General features: G+C 44.7%; 4 protein-coding genes across 4 annotated transcripts in view; 2 read left to right on the plus strand and 2 right to left on the minus strand.

The window, feature by feature from the left end:
• Positions 1 to 21,198, minus strand: part of LOC144697394 (uncharacterized) — a 65,272-nt gene extending 44,074 nt beyond the window's left edge. The window contains 1 exon segment of the mRNA XM_078569374.1: positions 20,797 to 21,198. Coding sequence (XP_078425500.1) covers positions 20,797 to 20,840 — 44 coding nt within the window. The 5' untranslated portion in view covers positions 20,841 to 21,198.
• LOC144697127 (uncharacterized) overlaps positions 1 to 22,322 on the minus strand; it is a 215,081-nt gene extending 192,759 nt beyond the window's left edge. The window contains exon 1 of the mRNA XM_078568964.1: positions 22,218 to 22,322. The gene's annotated coding sequence lies outside the window, so the exon portion shown is untranslated. The remainder of the gene's footprint in view (positions 1 to 22,217) is intronic.
• The window catches only part of LOC144698460 (uncharacterized), a 404,975-nt gene that overhangs the window by 116,224 nt on the left and 265,709 nt on the right, over positions 1 to 23,042 (plus strand). The gene's annotated exons all lie outside the window — the stretch shown is intronic.
• Positions 4,914 to 23,042, plus strand: part of LOC144696903 (uncharacterized) — a 147,667-nt gene continuing 129,538 nt past the window's right edge. Inside the window, exon 1 of the mRNA XM_078568618.1 lies at positions 4,914 to 4,971. The gene's annotated coding sequence lies outside the window, so the exon portion shown is untranslated. The remainder of the gene's footprint in view (positions 4,972 to 23,042) is intronic.

A 23,042-nucleotide genomic window follows, 5' to 3' on the forward strand; every position in this document is an offset into this window, starting at 1 on the left:
ATTGTGGGAGCTGAGGTCGCCATTACTCATCCGGACCCCAGTCTCCAAACTCCTGGGACTGGGATGGAAAGTGGGGGTGGGTGGCGCAGTGACCCCGCCCTGACAGAAAGTACATGTGGGTAGTCACTGGATTTGATTGTGACGTCCCTTAGCAAAACAGTTTGTTTTCAGGTGTAAAGATTTAGACTGAAATAGAAAGAGAAAGTGCTGGAGACACTCAACAGGTCTGGAATCATCTGTAGCTAGAGAAACAGAGTTAACGTTTCGAATAGAATATGACTCTCTTTCTGTAAAGGTGTAGGCACCTGGGTGACATATTGGGGAGGGCAATAGGAAATGGAGGAGGTCTTGTGGAGCAGTGGGTAGTGTCCCAGCATTTGAGCCAGAAGTTCCTGGTTCAATTCCAACTCCAGGACCTGATGGCCAAGGAAAGTGTCTTCACGATGCAGCCAAACAGATTTAGTATCAACTTGTAAAACCTTCCAACACACCAATGGCAGGCGGTAAGAGCGGGAGAGATTCCTGCTCAGCCACATGGTGGAAGGAAATTGGAGCCGTGACCATCACTATCCATAGCTCCAGACTGTGAGTTGAGTGTAACATACAGTGTATGTTGCCACAGCAACTCCCACTCCTTGGAGGGCCTTTTGGCTCAGTCGCCTGGAAGGTGAGTGTATATCAGATTGGTGGAACAACCCGTTCTGGCTGGGGTGGATTCAGGATCTGCCTCCTTGCCCTACCCGCCAGTGGTGGAGGTCATGGCACTGTGGATCAGACCTGTCTTTGGGCAGATAACTCAAGAAGGAGGAAAAGGATTCACTCGCTCAGTGAGCGCAATTACATATGTGTGAGGCCATTCACCTGCTCCGTATGTGGGAATGGATTGATTGGGTCAGCCAACCTGCTGGTCTACCAGCGATTTCAAACTGGCGAGAAGCTGATTAAATGTTCTGAATGTGGGAAGGGATTCACTCGCTCATCCTACTTACTGACACACCTGTGAGTCCCTCCTTGACTGCAGGGGTTAGATTCTGCTTTTATTGCTGCTGCTAATCACATCTAGGACTGAACCACGTTCATTTTGACAATTGGGGTCTGTTTCTGCTGATGATAATAATCCGTGTAACTGGGCTGGAGATTAATATTCTGGATAAATGTCAAATCAATCAGCTTTGTTTTGGACACACAGTTTGTCAAGTCTCTGACGTCAATGAGAGAAGTAAAGGTAGGTTTTAAGCACAGACTTAAAGGAGGAGACAGAGAAGTGGAGGGGTTAAGGGAGGGAATTCCACAGTTTAGGAACCTGGCAGTTGAGTTTCTGGAGTGGGGATTGAACCCACGACCTTCAGACTCAGAGGCTAGAGTATGAGACTGACTGAGCCCTGGTGTTCGATGTGAAGTTTCAGTTGCCTCATCCTTTCTCTGTCCTTCGTCCCATTCGAGGATCAGCAGATCGAGCTGAGAAACTGGGCAACAATTAAATGGGGCAAGAAGAAAGTTAAGAGAATAAAATGCTTCACCCAGAGAGTGGTGAGAATGTGGAACTCGCTCCCACACAGAGTGGTTGAGACAAATAACATACATCCATTTATGGGGAGCTTGGTATGTTCAGGAGGAAGAAAGATGGGGCTTGATGAAGTAAAACGGGAGAGACTCGTGTACAGTGTAAATGAGATGGACTGAATGGCCTGGTTCTTTGCTGTACATTGTGTGTGAAGAATTTGTACCACACAACATCTTCCATCCCCTCAGCCAATTAAATACTTTTTTTAAGGTGAGGCATTTCAGCCTTTTTTTAACTAATGTAGAGTCAAGGGGTTTTTAAACATATAAACCAATCCCAAGTTTAGGTTCGGGAGCTTACTGGACAAACAGCCACACTTATAAATATAGAGATAGCTGGGAATCAGGGGATAGTGGCTAAAGATCAGGAAATGGTCAAATTAAAACTTGCCCAGAATGCAGCAGGATGGGCTGAGCAAGGTGACGCTGAGCTAAAAGGGGTTTGCGTACACGCAGACTCTGATTGAAATGGGTTTATGTACACACAGACTCTGATCGAAAGGAGTTTGCATACACAAGGGCTTTGATCTAAAGGGGTTTGCATACACACAGGCTCTGATTGAAAGGGGTTTGCGTACACAGGCTTTGATCGTAAGGGGTTTGCATACACATGGGCTCTGATCGAAGGGGGTTTGGGTTCACACAGGCTTTGATCAAAAGGGGTTTGCGTACACACGGGCTCTGACTGAAAGGGGTTTGCGTACATACAGGCTCTGATCGAAAGGGGTTTGCATACACACGGGCTCTGATCGAAAAGGTTTTGTATACACACGGACGCTAATCGAAAGTAGTTTGCGTACACACGGACTCTGATAGAAAGGGGTGTGTGTACACACGGGCTCTGATCAAAAGGGATGTGTGTACACACGGACTCTGATTGAAAGGGGTTTGTGTACACTTGGACTCTGATCGAAAGGGGTTTGCGTACACAAAGATGTTGAACTAAAAGGGTTTTCAGGCACACAGACCTCGAACTAAAGGGGTTTGAATACACAAAGACCATGAACTAAAGAGGTATGAGTATACACAGACACTGAACTGAAGGGCTTTTCATACGCACAGATCCTGAGCAATAGAGGTCCAAGTCAGGATGGTGTGCCACTCGGAGGGGAATCTCAATTGGTGCTGTCCCCATGTGTCTGTTGCTGTTCGAGATGGTAGAGATAGTGGGGTTGGAAGTTGATGTTCAAGGAGCCTTGATGAGTCAATGCAGTGCATTGCACACTGCAGCCACTGTACGTCACTGGTGGAGGGATTGAATATTGAAGGTGGCAGATGGGGTGCCATTAAAGTGGGCTGCATTGTCCTGGATGAAACAGACTCTCCAATTTGAAAAAGACTGGCTGATAAATCATAATTGTTTTAGGAAATGACTGGGGCCCGGTAAATTTAAATAGTTTCAGTCCATTTTCAAAACACCTGCTCTTCAAAGTCATATTGGAACAAATCACGTGAGATGTTTGTAGTTGAATTGAATGTCTTGGCTCCTCACTCGGACACCTGACTGACAAGAGGCAGTAACTGGACAATAGCTGGAAGCAATGAGCTGAAATGTTCTTCTGTGAGTTAAACTGTTTTCCCTTTAACCCAGAATGGACAATGTCAGAGTTAAAGGCAATACCAGACTCAAATACATTGAATTTACATCACAAAAACAGGCCATTCAGCCCACCCAATCCATGCCAGTGTTTATACTTCACTTGAGCCTCCTCTCATTCTTTCTCATCTCACTTTCAGTGAATCCTTCTGTTCATTTCTCCCCCATGTGTTTACCCAGCTTCCTCTTAAATGTATCTATGTTATTCACCTCCACCACTCCCTGTGGTGGCGAGTTCCACATTCTCACCACACTCTGGTAAAGAAGTTTCTCCTGAATTCCCGATTAGATTTAGACATCGCTGTCTTATGCTGGTGGCCTCTAGTTTTGCTCTTCCTCCTACAAGTGGAAACATTCTCTGTGTCTATCAAAACCTTTCAGAATTTTATAAACCTCCATTAGCCCTCAGCCTTGACTTTCCAATAGTGAAGTCACCCAGCCTATTCATCGTCTCCTGGTGCATTAAACCTTTCCGAGTGAAAATCTGAAGACAAATGTTTTGTTCACACCTGAACTCAGCACAGTGAGAGAGGAGGGACAGAGTCACAAGAGAGCCTGAGAAGAGGAGAATCACTGAGATTGGCTGGGCTGGGCTGGGCTATGCTGTGATTGTTGATCAGACTGTTCATCATAGGGGTCTTGGAGTTAGGGGGCAGTGAGGGAGTTCAAGTGACAGCCTTCAATAAAGCAACAACCTGTATTTATACAGCACCTTTAATGAAACAAAATGTCCTGTTTCTGTGCTGTATTTTCAATGTAATTGAGCCCAGTATGGTCTTGAACTCTAACATAGTCCGTTGAGGGTTCAAGGTCAAGGTCCCAAGGAGCATTTTGAAACAGAAGTTGACAAAAGCTGATAAAGTTGTCTATGTCATAGAACATCCCACTCCCTTTTTCTCATTCGTTTCTGGGATGCGGGTGGATCGTCCCAAATTGCCCTTCTTCAGAGGCCATGTAAGGGTCAACCGCATTGCTGTGGGTATGGAGTTACATATATGCCAAACTGGGTAAGGACATCAGATTTCCTTATGGAATCAGAAGGGTTTTTGCAAAAATCAGCAATGGTTTCACTGTCATCATGAAACCTTAAGCTCCAAATTTTGCCAGCTGCCATGGTGGCGAACTCGGTTCCCCAGAGAATCACCTAGGATCTCTGGAATACCAGCCCAGTGACAATGCCACTATCCCGTCGCCTCTCGAGCTATAAATCTCTGTGCCCCAGACATTCCATCCTCCCTATTGGTTGTGACTAATTCATCCGACTATTCTCCACCAGCTTTTTCCCCAATTCTCCTCCCCTGAAGGTGCTGACTCTCGGGTTCAGTTTCACACTCACCGATTGCCCTCCCCAATATGTCACCCAGATATCTAAATCTTTACACCTGAAGTTAACAAACTGTTTTGCTAAGCGGGCGTCACAATCAAATCCAGTGACTACACACGTGTACTTGATGTCAGGGCGGGATCACTGCGCCCCCCAACCCCACTTTCCATCCCAGTCCCAGGAGTTTGGAGACTGGGCTCCGGATCAGTAATGGCGGCGGCAACTCCCACAATCCCCCGCGCCGGGGAAACCGCTCTATCCGCCGCGCGGGCGGGCGGCCCGGGACTACGCATGTCCGAGGGAGAGGGGAAGCTGCGCATGTGCGAGGAGTGACCACTTCCACTTCCGGTCATGCTGAGGGATTGACGAATAAGAAGAGTTGGAGGACCGGAAGGACTCTCGTCCTCCAGCCAATCAGAGCGCGGGCTTTGTGTCAATGAAGATTGAGCTTCACACAGACTAAAACTTCCTCCTGTATCCAACATCTGTGAGTAAAACACTTTCTTTTTTCCTCCTTTCCATTTCTTTTCTCATTCTGGGGGGAAATTGTTGACTTGCAGGAACTGAAGGGAAAGGAAGTGAATCCAGGGAGGGTGCAGACTCTGGAAAGGTTGGCCCAGGTCTCTCTCTCTCTCTCTCTTAAAGACATTGACATCCTTTGCTCCCTCAGCTTGACACATTTATTTTTCTGGCTAAAAGGATGGTCTCTTTTCTAATGTTCACAATTAAAGGGGTGGTTTCCCCAGGAGATGGCTGACATTTAAGGGGACAATAAATTAATATAGGACGGAGATATGTCCAGTGTTATTATGTGGTGCATATTAGATATATTATTTGTGGCTCTGTGAAAAAATACATTTATTATTATTTCTAGTCTTGTAACATAGTATTGTATCTACGTTATATATCTCCAGTTCTGGGATCATTATGGCACAGATGGAGTCCATTCGGAAACCTGAGTCCATGCCGACTCTCTGGAGTAATCCAGTCAGTCTGGTGAAACTTCTCTGAACTGCTTCCAATGCAAGTATATCCCTCCTTAAAGAAGGAGCCCACAACCGTACACAGTACTCTAGGTGTGGTCTCACCAATACCCTGTACAGATGCAATAAGACGTCCCTACTTTTATACTCCATCCTCCTTGCGATAAAGGCTTACATTCCAATTGCCTTCCTCATTACTTGCTGTACCTGCAGACTGACCTTTTGTGATTCATGTGCAAGGACACCCAGATCCCTCTGTACTGCAGCATTCTGCAGTCTCTCTCCATTTAAATAATATTCTGCTTTTCCATTCTTCCTGCCAAAGTGGACAACCTCACATTTTCACACATTATACTCCATCTGCCAATTCTTTTTCCCCACGCTAAACCTATCACTATCCCTTTGTGGACTCTTTGTAAAGTCCTCACAACTTGCTTCCCTACCTATTGTTGTAACATCAGCAAATTTGTCTGCAATACAGTCAGTTCCTTCATCCAAGTCATTAATATGGATTGTAAATAGTTGCAGCCTCAGTACTGATCCCTGCAGGACTATGGAGGCCCCAGGTTAAATATATTCAAGACAGAGATTGATAGGTTTTAGATCGTGAAGATATTAAGGGTTTTTGGGGATAGTGCAGGAAAATGGCGCTGAGGCAGATCAGCCATAATCTCATTCAATGGTGGAGCAGGCTCAATGGGCCGAATAGCCTACTCCTGCTCATATTTCTTATGATTTCTTTGTCCTGGACAGGGAGTGGTGAGCGTGGATCTGTCGATCAGCATGAACCTTCAGGAGAATTGGGAGGGTGTATGTTAGGTACAGCAGAGTGCGAATGCTGAGAGAGAGTGTGTGTGTGATGGAAATTCACTTTAGTGGAATGAGAGGAAAGAATGTTCCATAGAAACTGGAATTGTCTGTTCTGAATTTCTATCCTGTGCTGACAGTGACGTCTGTTGTGAATTTCTTTTACAGGATACGAGAAGGGGAGGATTTGCAGACAGAAGTCTGAAATCAAAGGTTAAGATCTCACAGAGTCACTCAATTTATTGGAACTTGAATATGATCAGCTTTTGAATGTGGAAGGAGAAATGTTTGTGTTCTGTCTGCTTCAAAATGTTCTAAACATCAGGGGGACTGGAAAAGGACCGAGACACACACACGCGAGTGAGAGTGTTTCCAGTGCACTGACTGTGGAAAGAGCTTTCACCAGTTACACAGCTTGAGAAAACATTGCCATTAACAGCAGGGAGAGACATTATACATGTTCTGTGTGAGCACAAGGCTTCAACTGACCGTCAGACCTCGAGAGAGAGAGAGAGAGAGAGAGACACAGAAACGCGCACCATGGAGAAACCGTGGAGATGTGGGGACTGTGGGAAGGGATTCAAAACCCCATCGAAGCTGGAGACTCATCGACGCAGTCACACCGGAGAGAGACCATTCACCTGTTTTGAGTGTGGGAAGGGATTCGCTCAGTTACACCACTTGCAATCACACCACCAGGTTCACACTGGGGAGAGGCCATTTACCTGCTCCTTGTGTGGGAAAGGATTCGCTCGCTTATACAACCTGCAGACGCACCAGCGAGTTCACACCAGGGAGAAGCCATTCACCTGCTTCTTGTGTGGGAAGGGATTCACTCAATCATCCAACCTGCAGACACACCAGCGAGTTCACACCAAGGAAAGACTGTTCACCTGCTCTGTGTGTGGGAAGGTATTCACTCGCTCATCCAACCTGCTGACACATCAGCGAGTCCACACTGAGAGGCCGTTCCCCTGCTCTGAGTGTGGGAAAGGATTCACCAAGTTATACAGACTGCAGGTGCACCAGCGAGTTCACACAGGGGAGAAGCCATTCACCTGCTCTCAGTGTGGGAAGGGATTTGCTCAGTTACACCACCTGCAGTCACACCATCACGTTCACACTGGGGAGAGGCCATTTACCTGCTCCGTGTGTGGGAAGGGATTCGCTCGTTTATACAACCTGCAGATACACCAGCGAGTTCACACCGGAGAGAAGCCGTTCACCTGCTCTGTGTGTGGGAAGGGATTCACTCAGTCATCCAACCGGCAGACACACCAGCGAGTTCACAAGTGATTGCAGGGTTTGGATTCTGTTTTTGCTGCTGTTAATCACATCCAGGAATGAACCATGTTCATTCTGACAGTTGGTAAATTGGGAGGGTCAGAGGGTTTCTTTCTGCTGGACTGACCAGTCCCACGACTTTGTCCCCGGTGGCTGATGCTCTTTGAGCCTTGTTACCAGTACCTAGTTTCATATTTCACAAAGATCACAGGATGAATCGGTGTTTGGAATATAAAAGATACTTAGTTTGCATTTCTGTTTGGAACCCCGCAAAGCATGCCATGTTGCCATGGAGATGGGCTGTGCTGGTTAGATGGTTCTTTTGTATCCTTTATCTGGGTGTTTCTCACATAAGAAAATTATCATAGTTTGAGGGTCAAGTTGGCTGTGGTAAATTGGGAAACTACATGAAAAGTTATGACGGTAGACAGGCAATAGCTAGCATTGAAGGAATTATTACATAGTTACAGCAAATATAAATCCCTTTAAGAAACAAAAACCCAACAGGAAAAGTGATGCAACTGTGGCCAAGAAGAGAAGTTGAAAATTGAATTAGGTCATTATAAGTAGTAAGCCTGAGGATTGGAGCTTTTTTAGAATTCAGCAAATGAGGACCAAGAAACTGATAAAGCAAGAGAAAATCAAACATGAGAGCAAACTGGCAAGAAACATAAAAAGCAAGTGTAAAAGCTTCTATAGGTATGTGAAAAGGAAAAGATTAGCAAAGAGAAACGTGGGTCCATTCCAGGCAGAGACAGGAGAATTTATAATGGGGAATAAGGAATTGACAGAAAAACTAAACAATGTATGTCTGTCTTCACAGAGGAAGATACAGAAATCATCCCAAAAATACGAGAGAATCAAGGGACTCGTGAGCATGAGGAAATGATAGAGATTAGTATTGGTAAAAAAGTAGTACTGGAGAAATGAATGGGGTTGAAAGTTTATAAATCCCCTGGACCTGATGATCTACATCCCAGAGTGTTAAAGGAGGTGGCTGTAGAGATAGTGGATGCATTGGTGATCATCCACCAAAATTCTATAGATTCTGGAATGGTTCCTGCAGATTGGAAGGTGGCAAATGTCACCCACTATTTAAGGAGGGAGAGAGAAAACGGGGAACTACAGACCTGTTAGCCTGACATCAGTAGTAGGGAAAATGCTCAAATCCATTATAAAGGATGTGATAACATAGGAACATAAGAATTAGGAGCGGGAGTAGGCCACTCGACCCCTCGACCCTGCTTCATATTCCATAAGTTCCTGACTGGTCTGATTGTAACCTCAGCTCCACATTCCTGCCTATCCCTGATAACCTTTTACTTCTTGCTTATCAAGAATCTACCTAGCTCCTGCCTTAAAATATTCAAAGTCTCTGCTTCTCCCGCTGTTTGAGGAAGAGAGTTCCAAAGACTCTCTACCTTTTGAGAGAAAAATGTTCTCCTCTGTCTTAAAGAGGCGACCCGTTACTTTTAAACCGTGACCCCAATTTCCAGATTCTCCCACAAGAGGAAACATCCTCTCCACATCCACCCTGTTGAGGCCCCTCAGGATCTTATATGTTTCAATCAAGTTGCCTCTTACTCTTCTAAACTCCAGCAGATACAAGCCCAGCCTGTCCAACCTTTCCTCATAAGACAACTCTCCCATTCCAGGTATTAGTCTCATAAACCTGCTCTGAACTGCTTCCAATACATTTACATCCTTCCTTAAATAAGGAGACCAATACTGTACACCGTATTCCAGATATGGTCTCACCAATGCCCTGTATAACTGAAGCATAACCTTCCTACTTCTAATGATAACCGTCTGTTAGCTTTCCTAAAGACTTGGTGTACTTGAATAATTAGCTTTTTCAATTCTTGCACACGGACACCCAGATCCCTCTGCATCTCAGAACTCTGCAATCTCTCACTGTGTGCTTATTTTTTATTCTTCCTGCCAAAGTGGATATGCTCCATTTGCCTGATCTTTCCCCACTCATTTAACCTGTCAATATCCCTTTGTAGCCTCCTTATGTCCTCTTCACAACTTACTTTACTACTTATCTTAGTGTCATCTGCAAATTTAGCAACCATACCTTCAGTCCCTTCGTCCAAGTCATTTATATAAATCGTAAAAAATTGAGGCCCCAGCACTGATCCCTGTCGCACATTTTGCCAAATAGAAAATGGCCCATTTATGCCTACCATGTTTCCTGTTAGCTGACCAATCTTCTATCCATGCCAATATCTTACCTCGTACAGCATAAGCTCTTGTTTCCTGCAATAACCCTTGATGCGGCGCCTTATCAAATGCCTTCTGGAAATCCCTATTTCCCAATCCCCATTTCACTTTAAGTTAGATGCTATCATTAACTTTTATAGTTAACCACAGATGGTGGGTCCTCCCCTTGGAATTTTTCTTTCTTGTTGGAATGTATCTATTCTGTATATCCTGAAATATCCCCTTAAATGTCTGCCACTCCATCTCAACTTACGCATCCCATAACCTAATTTGTCAGTTCACTTTAGTTAGCTCTGCTTTCATGCCCTCATAATTGCCCTTCTTTAAGTTTAAAATGCTAGTCTTGGACCCACTCTTCTCTCCGTCAAATTGAAGATAACATTTAATCATATTGTGATTGCTGCTACCTAGGGGCGCCTTCACTATGTCGTCATTAATTAATCTTATCTCATTGCACAATATCAGGTTTAATCTCGCCTGCTCTCTGGCTCCAGAACGTGCTGTTCTAAGAAACTATCCCAAAAATGTTCAGTGAATTCCCCATTTAGGCTACCTTGGCCCATCTGATTTTTTCAGTGTATATGTAGATTTAAATCCCCTATATTTATCACTGTAACTTCTGACAAGCTCCCATTATTTCTTCTTTTATACTCCATCCTACCATGTGGTTACTGCTAGGGGGCCTGTACACCACTCCCACAAGTGACTTCTTGCCTTTATCATTTCCCATCTCTACCCAAACTGCTTCTACATCCTGGTTTCCTGAACTTAGGCCATCCCTCTCTATTGCGGTAATGCCATCATTAATTAACAGTGCCATCCCTTTACCTTTTCCAAGCTTCCTGTCCCTACTTAATGTCATGCATCCTTCAATATCAGTTAGTCTGTTAGTCTCCAAAGTCCAGGGAGGTATTGAAAATGTCAGATTTTGTGAATGGCTATACTTTAATTGTCTATTTAATTTCCAGATAGAATGATGTTGGGAGTCTGAAAGATAACTAAGTGGCATTTCTACCTGGATACAAGGCCCATGTGATTCACATTGCCATGGAGATGGGCTTTGATTGGGGAAGGATGCATGGGAAGCCATTGTAAGATCGAGTTGTAAAGTTCTTCTAAAAGGCTTCTCTGAATTTCACAGACAGATCAGTCTGCCAGGATCCAAGAGCGAGAGATGATAGAGGCGGCAAGTCTCTGTTTGAACACACGCGAATGTGGATGGGACCTTGTGCTCAGATTGAAAAGACCAAATTCATGAGGATTTAAAATGAGACTGGAAGATTCGCCTTGCTTGAGTTAGAGGGAGAACCCAGGAGAACCTTCACTGTGAAAGACAGTTCTGGGGTTTAAGGTTGCCAGACTGGGAAAGGAAAAGAATGGAAGTAAACCCTCAGGAGCAAAGAATCACTTTGGACAGGTTCCAGGACAATTGAGTGTCTACTTCAGGAACAGAGTAAAGTTTAACCATGGAGTGGGATTTTTGATTATGTTAAAATTAAAAGAGCAAAGTTCTGTTTCTGTTTGATGGTTTAAGGTATACGTTGCCCACAAAAATGGTGTTTAGCCAATGTTGCTTCTAGTTTGTTTGTTGCAGTAAAAGTCATAAAACTTGACATCTTGTTTTGTGACCCTTTTAATTTGTTCACTGGCAATTTGAATTTCTTTTTACAATTTACCGGTCTTTACAGAGATCTTAATATTTGGTTTAGAGCCACAAGTTTCAACTTCCCATTTGAGCCTCCAGCACCTTTCTGTCTCTTTATTTCTCGTGTCAATGACAGCCAGGCATCGGAGCTGAGGGCTGAATTTAGCTGAGAATAACGGGGCCTGCAACCCAGTTGGTAAACTGCCATGGGCGTCGCATTAATAGAGACAGGAAGTGTGGATAAAAGGGAACCTGTAGATATGGTTTACTTAGATTTACAGAAGGCATTTCACAAGGTGCCACAGCAAAGGTTACTACACAAAATAAGAGCTCGTGGTGGAGGGATTAACATATCAACATGGGTAGAGGATTGGTTAGCGAACAAGAAACAGAGAGTAGGCATAAATGGGTCATTTTTGTGTTGGTAAGATATGACAAGTGGAGTGCCACAGGAGATCAGTGCCGTTTACAATCTATATCGATGACTTGGATGACAGGATCGAATGTGGGTGGTTAAATTTGCTGATGACACAGATAGATAGGAAAGTAATTTGTGAAGCGGGCACAAGGAGTCTGCAAAGGGATATAGAAGGTTCAGTGAGGGGGCAAAAATTTGGCAGATGGACTATTATGTGGGAAAATGTGAACTTGTCCACTTTGGCAGGAACAATAAAAAACACATTAAAATGGAGAGGGATTGCAGAACTCTGAGGTACAGAGGGACCTGGATGTCCTGGTACATGAATCACAAAGTTAGTATTCAGGGACAGCAAGTGATTAGGAAGGCAAATGGCATTTTGGTGTTTATTACGAGGGGAATGAAACGTAAAAGTAGGGATGTTTTCCTGCAGTTGTACAGGGCCTTGGTGAGATCACATTTAGAGTATTGTGCACGATTTTGGTCTCCTTATTTAAGAAATGACGTAATTGCATTCGAAGCAGTTCAGAGAAGGTTCACTCGCTTGGTTCCTGGAATGAGGGGGTTATCCTCTGAGGAAAGGTTGGACAGGTTAGGCCTGTATCCATTGGAGTTCAGAATAATGAGAGATGATCTTATTGCAACTTATAAGATCCTGAGAGGGCTTGACAGGGTGGATGTAGAAAGGATCTTTCCCCTTGTGGGTGAGACTAGAATTGGGGACACAGTTTAAAAATAAGGGTCTCCCATTTAAGACAGAGATTAGGAGAATTTTTTTCTCTGAGGGTTGCCAGTCTATGGAACTGTCTTCCCCAGAGAGCAGTGGTGGCAGGGTCATTGAATATTTTTAAGGCTCAGTTTTGATTGATAGCTCCTTGATTGACAAGGGAATGAAAGGGTATGAGGCGTAGGAAGGAAAGTGGAGTTGAGACCAGATCAGATCAGCCATGAACTTATTGAATGCTGGAGGGGCCGAATTTTTTTTTTGAAAATTATACTTTATTCATAAAATACCTGAAAGAACATTACAAACATTTCTAAATCTACCCGAGCCACATGAAAATTGGCATAGGGACACGAGAATAAGGGCAGTAAACATGTGGCTAAAGGAGTGGTGCGGGAAAGAGGGGTTCCATTTCGTGCGGCACTGGCATCAGTATTGGAACAGGAGGGGTCTGTACCATTGGGATGGTCTCCACCTGAACCGATCTGGGACCAATGTTCTAGCGAAAAGGGTAAATAGGGTGGTCATCAGCACTTTAAACTAGAGAGTGGGGGGGAAGGGAAGGGTAAAACTCCAAGAAGTATGACTAATGGGAAACAAAGCAGCAGGTTAGCGTGTGGAGGGGGGTGGATTTAACTTCATGGAAAATTATGAAAAAAACTGAAAAGAAAGGAGAGCCCAGGAGAGGCTATTGAAGTCTCCAGAACACAAAATAGGACACAGTGTTTGGAAAGGGCTAGGAATCTAACTTCAAGCACATCAGGTAAAGGGATGACAATGAGAAAGGGGACGGGAAATACAGGACTGCAGGTGTTGTATCTGAATGCACGCAGTATACGAAATAAGGTAAATGAGCTTGTGGTGCAGATTGAAATTGGCAGGTATGATGTGGTGGGCATCGCGGAGACATGGCTGCAAGGGGATCAGGACTGGGAGCTAAATATCCAAGGATATACATCATATCGAAAAGATAGGCAGGTTGGCAGAGGGGGTGGGGTTGCTTTGTTAGTCAGAAATGAAATTAAATCGATAGCAAGAAACGACGTAGGGTCAGATGATGTAGAATCTGTGTGGGTAGAATTGAGGAACCGCAAAGGTAATAAGACCATAATGGGAGTTATGTACAGGCCTCCGAACAGTAGTCAGGATGTGGGGCACAAGATACACTAGGAGATAGAAAAGGTGTGTAAGAAAGGCAAGGTTACTGTGATCATGGGGGATTTCAATATGCAGGTAGACTGGGAAAATCAGGTTGGTAGTGGATCCCAAGAAAAGGAATTTGTGGAATGTCTACAAGATGGCTTTTTGGAGCAGCTTGTGGTGCAGCCCACTAGGGAACAAGCAATTCTAGATTTAGTGATGTGTAATGAGGCAGATTTGATAAGGGAGCTTAAGGTGAAGGAACCCTTAGGAGAAAGTGTCCATAATATGATAGAATTTACCCTGCAATTTGAGAGGAAAAAGCTGGAATCAGATGTAACGGTACTACTGTTGAATAAAGGCAATTACAGAGGCATGAGGGAGGAGCTGGCCAGAATTGACTGGGAGATCAGCCTAGCAGGAAAGACAATGGAACAGCAATGGCAGGAGTTTCTGGAAGTAATTTGGGAGATACAGCAAAACTTCATCCCTAGGAAGAAGAAGCATACTAAAGGGAGAACGAGACAACCATGGCTGACAAGGGAAGTCAGGGACAGCATAAAAGCTAAAGAGAAAGCATACAATGCGGCAAAGAGCAGTGGGAAACCAGGGGTTTGGGAAGCCTACAAAGACCAACAGAGGACAACTAAAAATGAAATAAGGAGGGAGAAGATTAAATATGAGGGTAAACTAGCCAGTAATATAAAAGAAGATTGCAAGAGTTTTTTAAGATATATAAGGGTAAGAGAGAGGCAAAAGTGGACATTGGGCTGCTGGAAAATGACGCTGGAGAAGTAGTAGTGGGGAACAAAGAAATGGCAGAGGAACTGAATAGGTACTTTGCATCAGTCTTCACAGTGGAAGACACGAGTAACATCCCCAAAGTTCAAGAGAGTCGGGGGGCAGAGGTGTGTATGGTGGCCATTACCAAGGAGATGGTGCTAGGAAAACTGAAAGGTCTAAAGGTGGATAAATCACCCGGACCAGATGGATTACACCACAGAGTTCTGAAGGAGATAGCTGAATAGATAGTGGAGGCGTTAGTGGTGATCTTTCAGGAATCACTGGAGTCAGGGAGGGTCCCAGAGGACTGGAAAATCGCTAATGTAACCCCCCTGTTTAAGAAGGGAGTGAGGCAAAAGATGGGAAATTACAGGCCGATTAGCCTGACCTCGGTTGTTGGTAAGATTTTAGAGTCCATTATTAAGGATGAGATTTCAGAATACTTGGAAGTGCATGGTAAAATAAGTCAGCATGGTTTCATCTGACAAATTTGTTAGAATTCTTTGAGAAGGTAATGAGTAGGTTAGACAAAGGAGAGCCAATGGATGTTACCTACTTGGACTTCCAGGAGGCCTTTGACAAGGTGCCGCACAGGAGGCTGCTCAGTAAGATAAGAGCCCATGGTGTTAGAGGCAAGGTATTAGCATGGATAGAAGATTGGCTGTCTGGCAGGAGGCAGAGAGTGGGGATAAGGGGGTCCTTCTCAGGATGGCGGCCGGTGACTAGTGGAGTTCCGCAGGGGTCAGTGTTGGGACCACAACTTTTCACTTTATACATGAATGATCTAGATGAAGGAATTGAGGGCATTCTGGCTAAGTTTGCAGATGATACAAAGATAGGTGGAGGGACAGGTAGTATTGAGGAGGCGGGGATGCTGCAGAAGGATTTGGACAGGTTTGGAGAATGGGCAAAGAACTGGCAGATGGAATACAACATGGGGAATTGTGAGGTCATGTACTTTGGTGGGAAGAATAGAGGCATAGACTATTTTCCAAATGGGGAGAGAATTCAGAAATCTGATATGCAAAGGGACTTGGGAGTCCTGGTCCAGGATTCTTTTAAGGTTAACTTGCAGGTTGAGTCGGTAGTTAGGAAGGCAAATGCAATGTTGGCATTTATTTCGAGAGGACTAGAATATAAAAGCAGGGATGTGCTGCTGAGGCTTTATAAGGCTCTGGTCAGATCACATTTAGAATATTGTGAGCAATTTTGGGCCCCGTATCTCAGGAAGGATGTGCTGGCCCTGGAGAGGGTCCAGAGGAGGTTCACGAGAACGATCCCAGGAATGAAAGGCTTAACATATGAGGAATGTTTGAGGACTCTGGGTCTATACTCGATGGAGATTAGAAGGATGAGGGGGGATCTGATTGAAATTTACAGAATACTGAAAGGCCTGGATAGAGTGGACGTGGGGAAGATGTTTCCATTAGTAGGAGAGACTAAGACCCGAGGGCACAGCCTCAGAGTAAAGGGAAGACCTTTTAGAACAGAGATGAGGAGAAACTTCCTTAGCCAGAGAGTGGTGAATCTATGGAATTCATTGTCACAGAAGGCTGTGGAGGCCAGGTCATTGAGTGTATTTAAGACTGAGATAGATAGGTTCTTGATTGGTAAGGGGATCAAAGGTTATGGGGAGAAGGCGGGAGAATGGGGTTGAGAAACTTATCAGCCATGATTGAATGGCGGAGCAGACTCGATGGGCCGAATGGCCTAATTTCTGCTCCTATGTCTTATGGTCTAACCCAAGGGTCCCATTTGCCCTCTTAGGTGGATGTACAATACTGAATGGTCATAATTGGAAGGAGAGCAGGAGTGGGAGTAGTTCACCCCCACCCCCAGTGCCCTGGGGCCTGATATTTATCCCTCAAACAATATCGGGAAAAATAGATGATCTGGTCATCATCACATTGCTGTCTGTGGGATCTTGCTGTGCACAAATTGGGTTCCACGTTTCCTGCAGTGACAACACTTCAGAAAGAGCTTCAGTGGCAGTGAAACACATTGAGATTCCCTAAAGTGGTGAAAGGCGCTACATAAATGCAGGTTTCTTTTTAAACTCCTATCCTCACAGGCAGATCGTCCAGCAGGAGCATGAGCCAGCATGAGCCAGCTGACTGCGGGGCAGGAACTCCCAGTGTGGACCAAGGCTGCTTCCCTTCAGAGGCCACTGAATCCATAGTGGGAAGTGGCCATTTAAAGAGGAAGCCTTGACTTGCTGGTCTGAGAATCCAGCCCTTTTCCCCCTGTGTAATGCTGGCTGAGAATAGACATCGGGGCTGCTCAATGTACTGAAACTACCTCTGCCACTGAAGATGGGCGGAGGTAATATTTACATCCCTGTTATTCTGTTTGTAAACAATTTATCTCCCAAACTAATGAACGGATTTTAACAAAACTCAGTACACCTACAGGATATGGCTCGTGGAAGAACTGATTTGTTTTTGGCGATGATCTGAATCCTGGAATTTTTGAAGGGATCCGTTCCCATTGGGAGATTGTGAGAATTGACGTTTTTCTTTTAGATTCTTGGAGTTTGCTTTATTTTGAATGTTGATTGTTTTTGAATGTTGTGGGTTGTCTCCGCTGCTGGGGTGGAATGTCACAGTTGTCAAAATGTGAGCAGAGTTTTCAGATCAGGTTGTTGGATCTGGAGATTGGTTCTGTTAATACATGCATTTATTTTTCTGCTTTGCAGATACAGAGCATGCTTTCATCCCTGTTTGTCTGTCTGTAATACGTCTCAAAAACTAATGGATGGATTTGGATATGGTAAGGCCCAAGGAAGAAATGATGACATTTGGTGAAGATGCTGACCAGATCCAGATCCTGGAAGCTTTTGTATTCGTACACAGAGCCAGGTCCTCTGCAGGCAAAAGGAACTTGCCCGGGCATTTCACCTTTTCAATTAAACAAAAGCTTGGGGGACAATTGTTCCCTCGTGCATTCCCCATGGTAACTCCTCAACCAATCTGAGTCCATGTGCCAACCAATCAACACCCTGTTTCTCAGTCAGTGTAAGTTGCTGTTCCCTTTGACATTTGTATTCTTGGCTCTGGCCGGATGAGTGCAAGACAAAAAACTTCAACAACACGTCTCTTTTTTGTGTTTTAAAAGTGTTTGTTAGCATTGGGAGATTGTGTGAAATAATGATTTGTTTCCTCACTGACAATTTATTATAAACAATGATAACAAACTGTCATCAAAAAACTCACATACATTTGCACTAGGAAATTTTTAATTTTAGCGGTAAATGTTCTCGATCTGGATCATTTTTCAGATCCAAAGATCAATTCTATACATGTAGTTAAAAATTCTGTATAAAAACTCACACAAACAATCGTTTCTGCTCACTGCACAATGATAAAGCAATGTGCAGCCATCAGCTAATCCCACACTCCCAATGAAGTCTATAGTCTGGTGTCAACTGATTGTGGAATCACAAACAAGCTGATGTCATCTTAGAATGTGATGATGTCAGCTTGATCTTAGACATAAGTGGTGTGATGGGAAATGTACAGAACTGGACCAGTTTTCTTCAATAGAGAAACTCTGCTGCCCGTCTCCCAACTCACACTCAGTCCCGTTCACCTATCACCCCCTGTGCTCACTTACCGACATTGGCTCCCACTCAAGCAATGCCTCAATTTTAAAATTCTCCCCGGGCCCGGTTTTACCTCGTAAAGGTGAATGGGATTTTTATTCAGCTAAATTCGGGCCCATTCTTTTCAAATCCCTCCACGGCCTCCTTTTATTCAAATCACCACATGATCACACACCCGCAATCTCTCTCTCTTTCATCTTCTCCATCCCTACAACCCTCCGAGATATCCATGCTTCACTAATTCTGGCCTCTTCAGTATCCCCAGTTTCAATTGCACAACCAGTGGGGGCCGTGTCTTCAGCTGCCTGGGTCCCACGCTCTAGAATTCCCTCCCTAAACCTCTCTGCCCCTCGATCTTTTTTGCTCTTTTAGGACACTCCTTAAAACCTAACCCTCTGACCAAGCTACTATTGATCTGAGCTAATATGTCTAAGTGGCTCACTGTCAGATTTGGTTTAATAATTGCTCCTGTGAAGCTCCCTGGGATGTTTAAAGGTGCTATATAAATGCAGGTTGTTTTTGTTGTGGTGTTTGAATTATTTTCAGGGGATGCCGCTATTGTGAAGCAGTCAAACGCTTTCTTGCTGCGTCCAGCGAGAGCTACAGGAAGGCTGTTGACTATAATCAGCCATGCAAGGCTTTGTTCCATGTTTAAATATACAGAGGAGTGGAGACATTGTTATATTGGTCACTCAGAGCTGAACAGAAACCCGTCTCTTTAAATACATAAACAGGGAAGAGGCTGAAATGATATCTGACCCCTTTAACCTGCACAAAAGCAGGAGCCTCAGATTCACAGGCTGGAGAAGTCCATTCGGCCCATTGTGCACCTGCCATTTCTTTGAAAGGACTCTCTGATTCATCCAACTGCTCTGCTCTTTCCCCACAGCCCTGCAAATTCTTCCCCTTCAAGTATTTACCCTTTGGAAAGATACCATTGAATCTGCTTTCAGGCTGATCAGAACAACTCGCTGTGTCAAAAAATAAAATCTCATCTCCCCCTCTGGCTCCTTTGCCTATTACCTTAGAGGGACTCACTTTCTGTTAAAGGGCCCGCCAACCCCTCTCACCCACTTTCCCTAAAGTGCAGAAATCGAGTCAAGATTAAAAAATCAGAAAAATCAAATATTTTTACTGATAAAAGTTTGTAATCAAACAGAACATTGTTAAAAGAAAACAGAAAATTACTTGAGGATCAAAGACAACCAGAGTAAAAGGATGTGCACAATGTTCTGGATCCAAATGGTTTCTCTTTAATTCATCTGTCCCCTGTTTGCTGCCCTCTTTGTGGAACACCTCCGCTCAATCCACAAGCATGACCCTGACCTTCCAGTTGCTGCCATTATAATTCACCACCTTGCTCTCATGCTCACATTTCTGTCCTCGGCCTGCTGCAATGTTCCCGAGAAGCCCAACACAAGCTGGATGAACAGCACCTCATCCTCCGATGAGGCACTTTACAGCCTTCTGGACTCAACACTGAGTTCAATAACTTCAGACTGTCAACTCCGTCCTGTGTTTTGATTTTTTTTTGCCAAGTGCCAGTCTGCATCTTGTTTTCATGTTTTTGCTTTCAGACAGAGCTGTCCTTTATTCTGCCATTAACACTTACTCTAGGCCAATGCTTTGTTTCTTTACTACAACCATTACCTCTCCCTTTGTCTTTTGTTCCATGATATTTTGGTTATTTAATCTCGCCTGCTCTCTCACCAATCCCTGACTTTTCCTTTTGTTCTACTGGACCCTCCCCCCTTTCTCAACAGCAACAAACCCATCGCATTTCTCCCTCTCTGAAATTCTGGACAAGAGTCATATTGGACTCGAAATGTTAACTCTGTTTCTCTCTCCAAAGATGCTGCCAGACCTGCTGAGTTTTTCCAACACTTTCTATATTTTAGATCTACCTGTAGTGGTAGGAACAATCACTATTTACTACCCAGGATAAAATAAATGTACTTTTGTGGATCATTTCAGTGGAAATGTACACTCCCAGGCTCAAAGAGCATCAGCCCACTGGAAGCAAAGTCGTGAGACTGGCCAGTCCAGCCAAAAGAAACCCTCTGACCCTCCCACTTCACCAAATGTCAGAATGAACATGGTTCAGTCCTGGATATGATTAACAGCAGCTATCACAGCAGAATCCAACCCCTGTAATCATTTGTGAACTCGCTGGTGTGCCAGTAGGTTCGATAACTGAGTGAATCCCTTCCCACACTCAGAGCAGGTAAACGGCCTCTCCCCGGTGTGAACTCACTGGTGGTTCCGCAGGGTGGATACATCACTGAATCCTTTCCCACACTGCGAGCAGATGTATGGCCTCTCCCCAGTGTGAACCCGCTTGTGCGTCACCAGGTTGGAAGAATTATTAAATCCCTTTCCACACCAAGAGCAGATGAATGGCCTCTCCCCAGTGTGAACTCGCTGATTTTCCTGCAGGTTGTTTAACTGAGTGAATCTTTTTCCACACAGAGAGCAGGTGAAAGGCCTCTCCCCAGTGTGAACTTGCCAGTGCCTCCGCAGGTTGGAATGATTACTGAATCCTTTCCCGCACTCAGAGCAGGTGAACAGCCTCTCTCCAGTGTGAACTCGCTGGTGTTTCAGCAGGTTGAATGACTGAGTGAACCTCTGCCCACATTCGAAGCATGTGAATGGCCTCTCCCCGGTGTGAATGCGTTGATGAATTTCCAGCGTAGATGGGAACTGGAATTCCTTCCCGCAGTCCCTACATTTCCAAGGTTTCTCCATGTTCCAGGTGTCCTTTTGTGATTTCCCCAAGCTTAACGGTCAGTTGATGCCTCACCCACACACAGAACACGTGTGCGGTCTCTCCCGCTGTGAATGGCGCAATGTTTTTTCAGGCTGTTGTAACTGGTTGAAGCTCTTCCCACAGTCAATGCATAGGAATCCTCTCATTTGGGTGTCTCTGCCTCACTTCTTTTCCAGGCAACCCTGATACTTAAAAACTTCAGAAGGAGAGAGAACAGACAAACAATTGTCCTGCCAGATTCAAAGGCCGATATTCAGGTCCTGATGAATTGAGTGACTTGTCACATCTCGACGTGATGTTTGGTTTGAGATTTCTGTCTGTAAATCCTCCTCTTCTAATGTCCTGTAAAAGGAGTTTTCAAAAGTCAGCACTGTTAGTACAGGATAGAAATTAAGAACAGACTATTTTAGTTTCTATGGAACATTCTTACCTCTCTCGTTCCCCAAAAGATGTAAATGTCCATCCCACACACTCTCCCTCCATTCTCACTCTGCTGTACCTAATATACACCCTCCGAATTCTCCTGAAGGTGCTGATTGACAGATTCATGCTGACTGATTCTATACAGAATATATTTATCACACTAAAAACTGAATGCAATATCTGTTATATACAGCATACATGGGGGATGAGAGGAAGAACTTTATTTAGGTAGTGTGTGTGCTCATGACATGGAACTTACATTCTGTGAGGATGGTGGAAGCAGAGATGATCAAAGATTTGAAAATGAACTTGCAGGGGAACAGGGATATATTTAGAGGGGGAATGGGACTGACTGGATTGCTCTACAGAGAGTCAGCATGGACTCAAGTTGTCGAATGGGCTCCTTCTGTGTTGTATTGACTCTCTGACTGTAAAGATATAATATAGCTACAGTCCTGTACTACAAGACAAGAAATAATAAAAAAGGAACTTTATTTAAGAACCATACCTAATATATCTAATGTCAGCCATATAACACTAGGCATATCTCTGTCCTATATTAATTTACTGTCCCCTTAAATGTCAGCCATCTCCTGGGGAAACCACCCCTTTAATTATGAACATTAGGAAAGAGACCATCTTTTTAGCCAGACAAATAAATGTGTCAAGCTGAGGGAGCAAAGGATGTCAATGTCTTTAAGAGAGAGAGAGAGACCTGGGCCAACCTTTCCAGAGTCTGCACCCTCCCTGGATTCACTTCCTTTCCCTTCAGTTCCTGCAAGTCAACAATTTTCCCCCAGAATGAGAAAAGAAATGGAAAGGGGGAGAAAAGAAAGTGTTTTACTCACAGATGTTGGACACAGGAAGAAGTTTTAGTCTGTGAATCTCAATCTTCGTTCACACAAAGCCCGCGCTCTGATTGGCTGGAGGACCAGATCTCATTTGTCATCTCCTGTATGAAAACAATGAGGAAGCGGAACCCGAGCCCACGTGGGGGTGGGAGAGACTTTGACCGCCAGCCGCGCTGAGCTGTTGTCCAATCCGCAGTATTTTCCTCCTGTAACCAGTGTTATTGCTCCCAATGGTACAGTGTTGGGAACGCCCCTCTCAGTCATTGTGACGTAGAAAACGGGACTCTGCATGAATCAGCCAATAGGAATCACTCTGCTTCGCGGTGACGCCCTCGGGTTCCAGTCTGCAGGCCAGGCGTGCGGCCACGGGAGCTCCGCCCCCACCCTTTGTTCCCTCTCCCCCTCCAACATCTCGAGCCAAGGTTTCCAGGCAACCGGCTGACGGCTCCGGCCAGAGCGAGAAGCTGCTCGGAGAACTCGGGAGAGGGGAAGCTGCGCATGTGCAGGGGAGAGCCCGCCCCTTTTCTTCATGGTGAGGGATTAACCAATGGGAAGAGTTGGACGACCGGAAGGACTCTGGTCCTCTAGCCAATCAGAGCGCGGGCTTTGTGTGAATGAAGGTTGAGCTTCACACAGACTAAAACTTCCTCCTGTGTCCAACATCTGTGAGTAAAACACTTTCTTTGCTCCCCTTTCCATTTCTTTTCTCATTCTGGGGGGAAATTGTTGACTTGCAGGAACTGAAGGGAAAGGAAGTGAATCCAGGGAGGGTGCAGACTCTGGAAAGGTTGGCTCAGGTCTCTCTCTCTTAAAGACATTGACATCCTTTGCTCCCTCAGCTTGAGACATTTATTTGTCTAGCTAAAAACAGAAAATGTTGGAGAAACTCAACAGGTCTGGCAGCAT

This window comes from Cetorhinus maximus, chromosome 23, assembly GCF_964194155.1.
Source record: "Cetorhinus maximus chromosome 23, sCetMax3.hap1.1, whole genome shotgun sequence".
Lineage (NCBI taxonomy): Eukaryota > Metazoa > Chordata > Chondrichthyes > Lamniformes > Cetorhinidae > Cetorhinus > Cetorhinus maximus.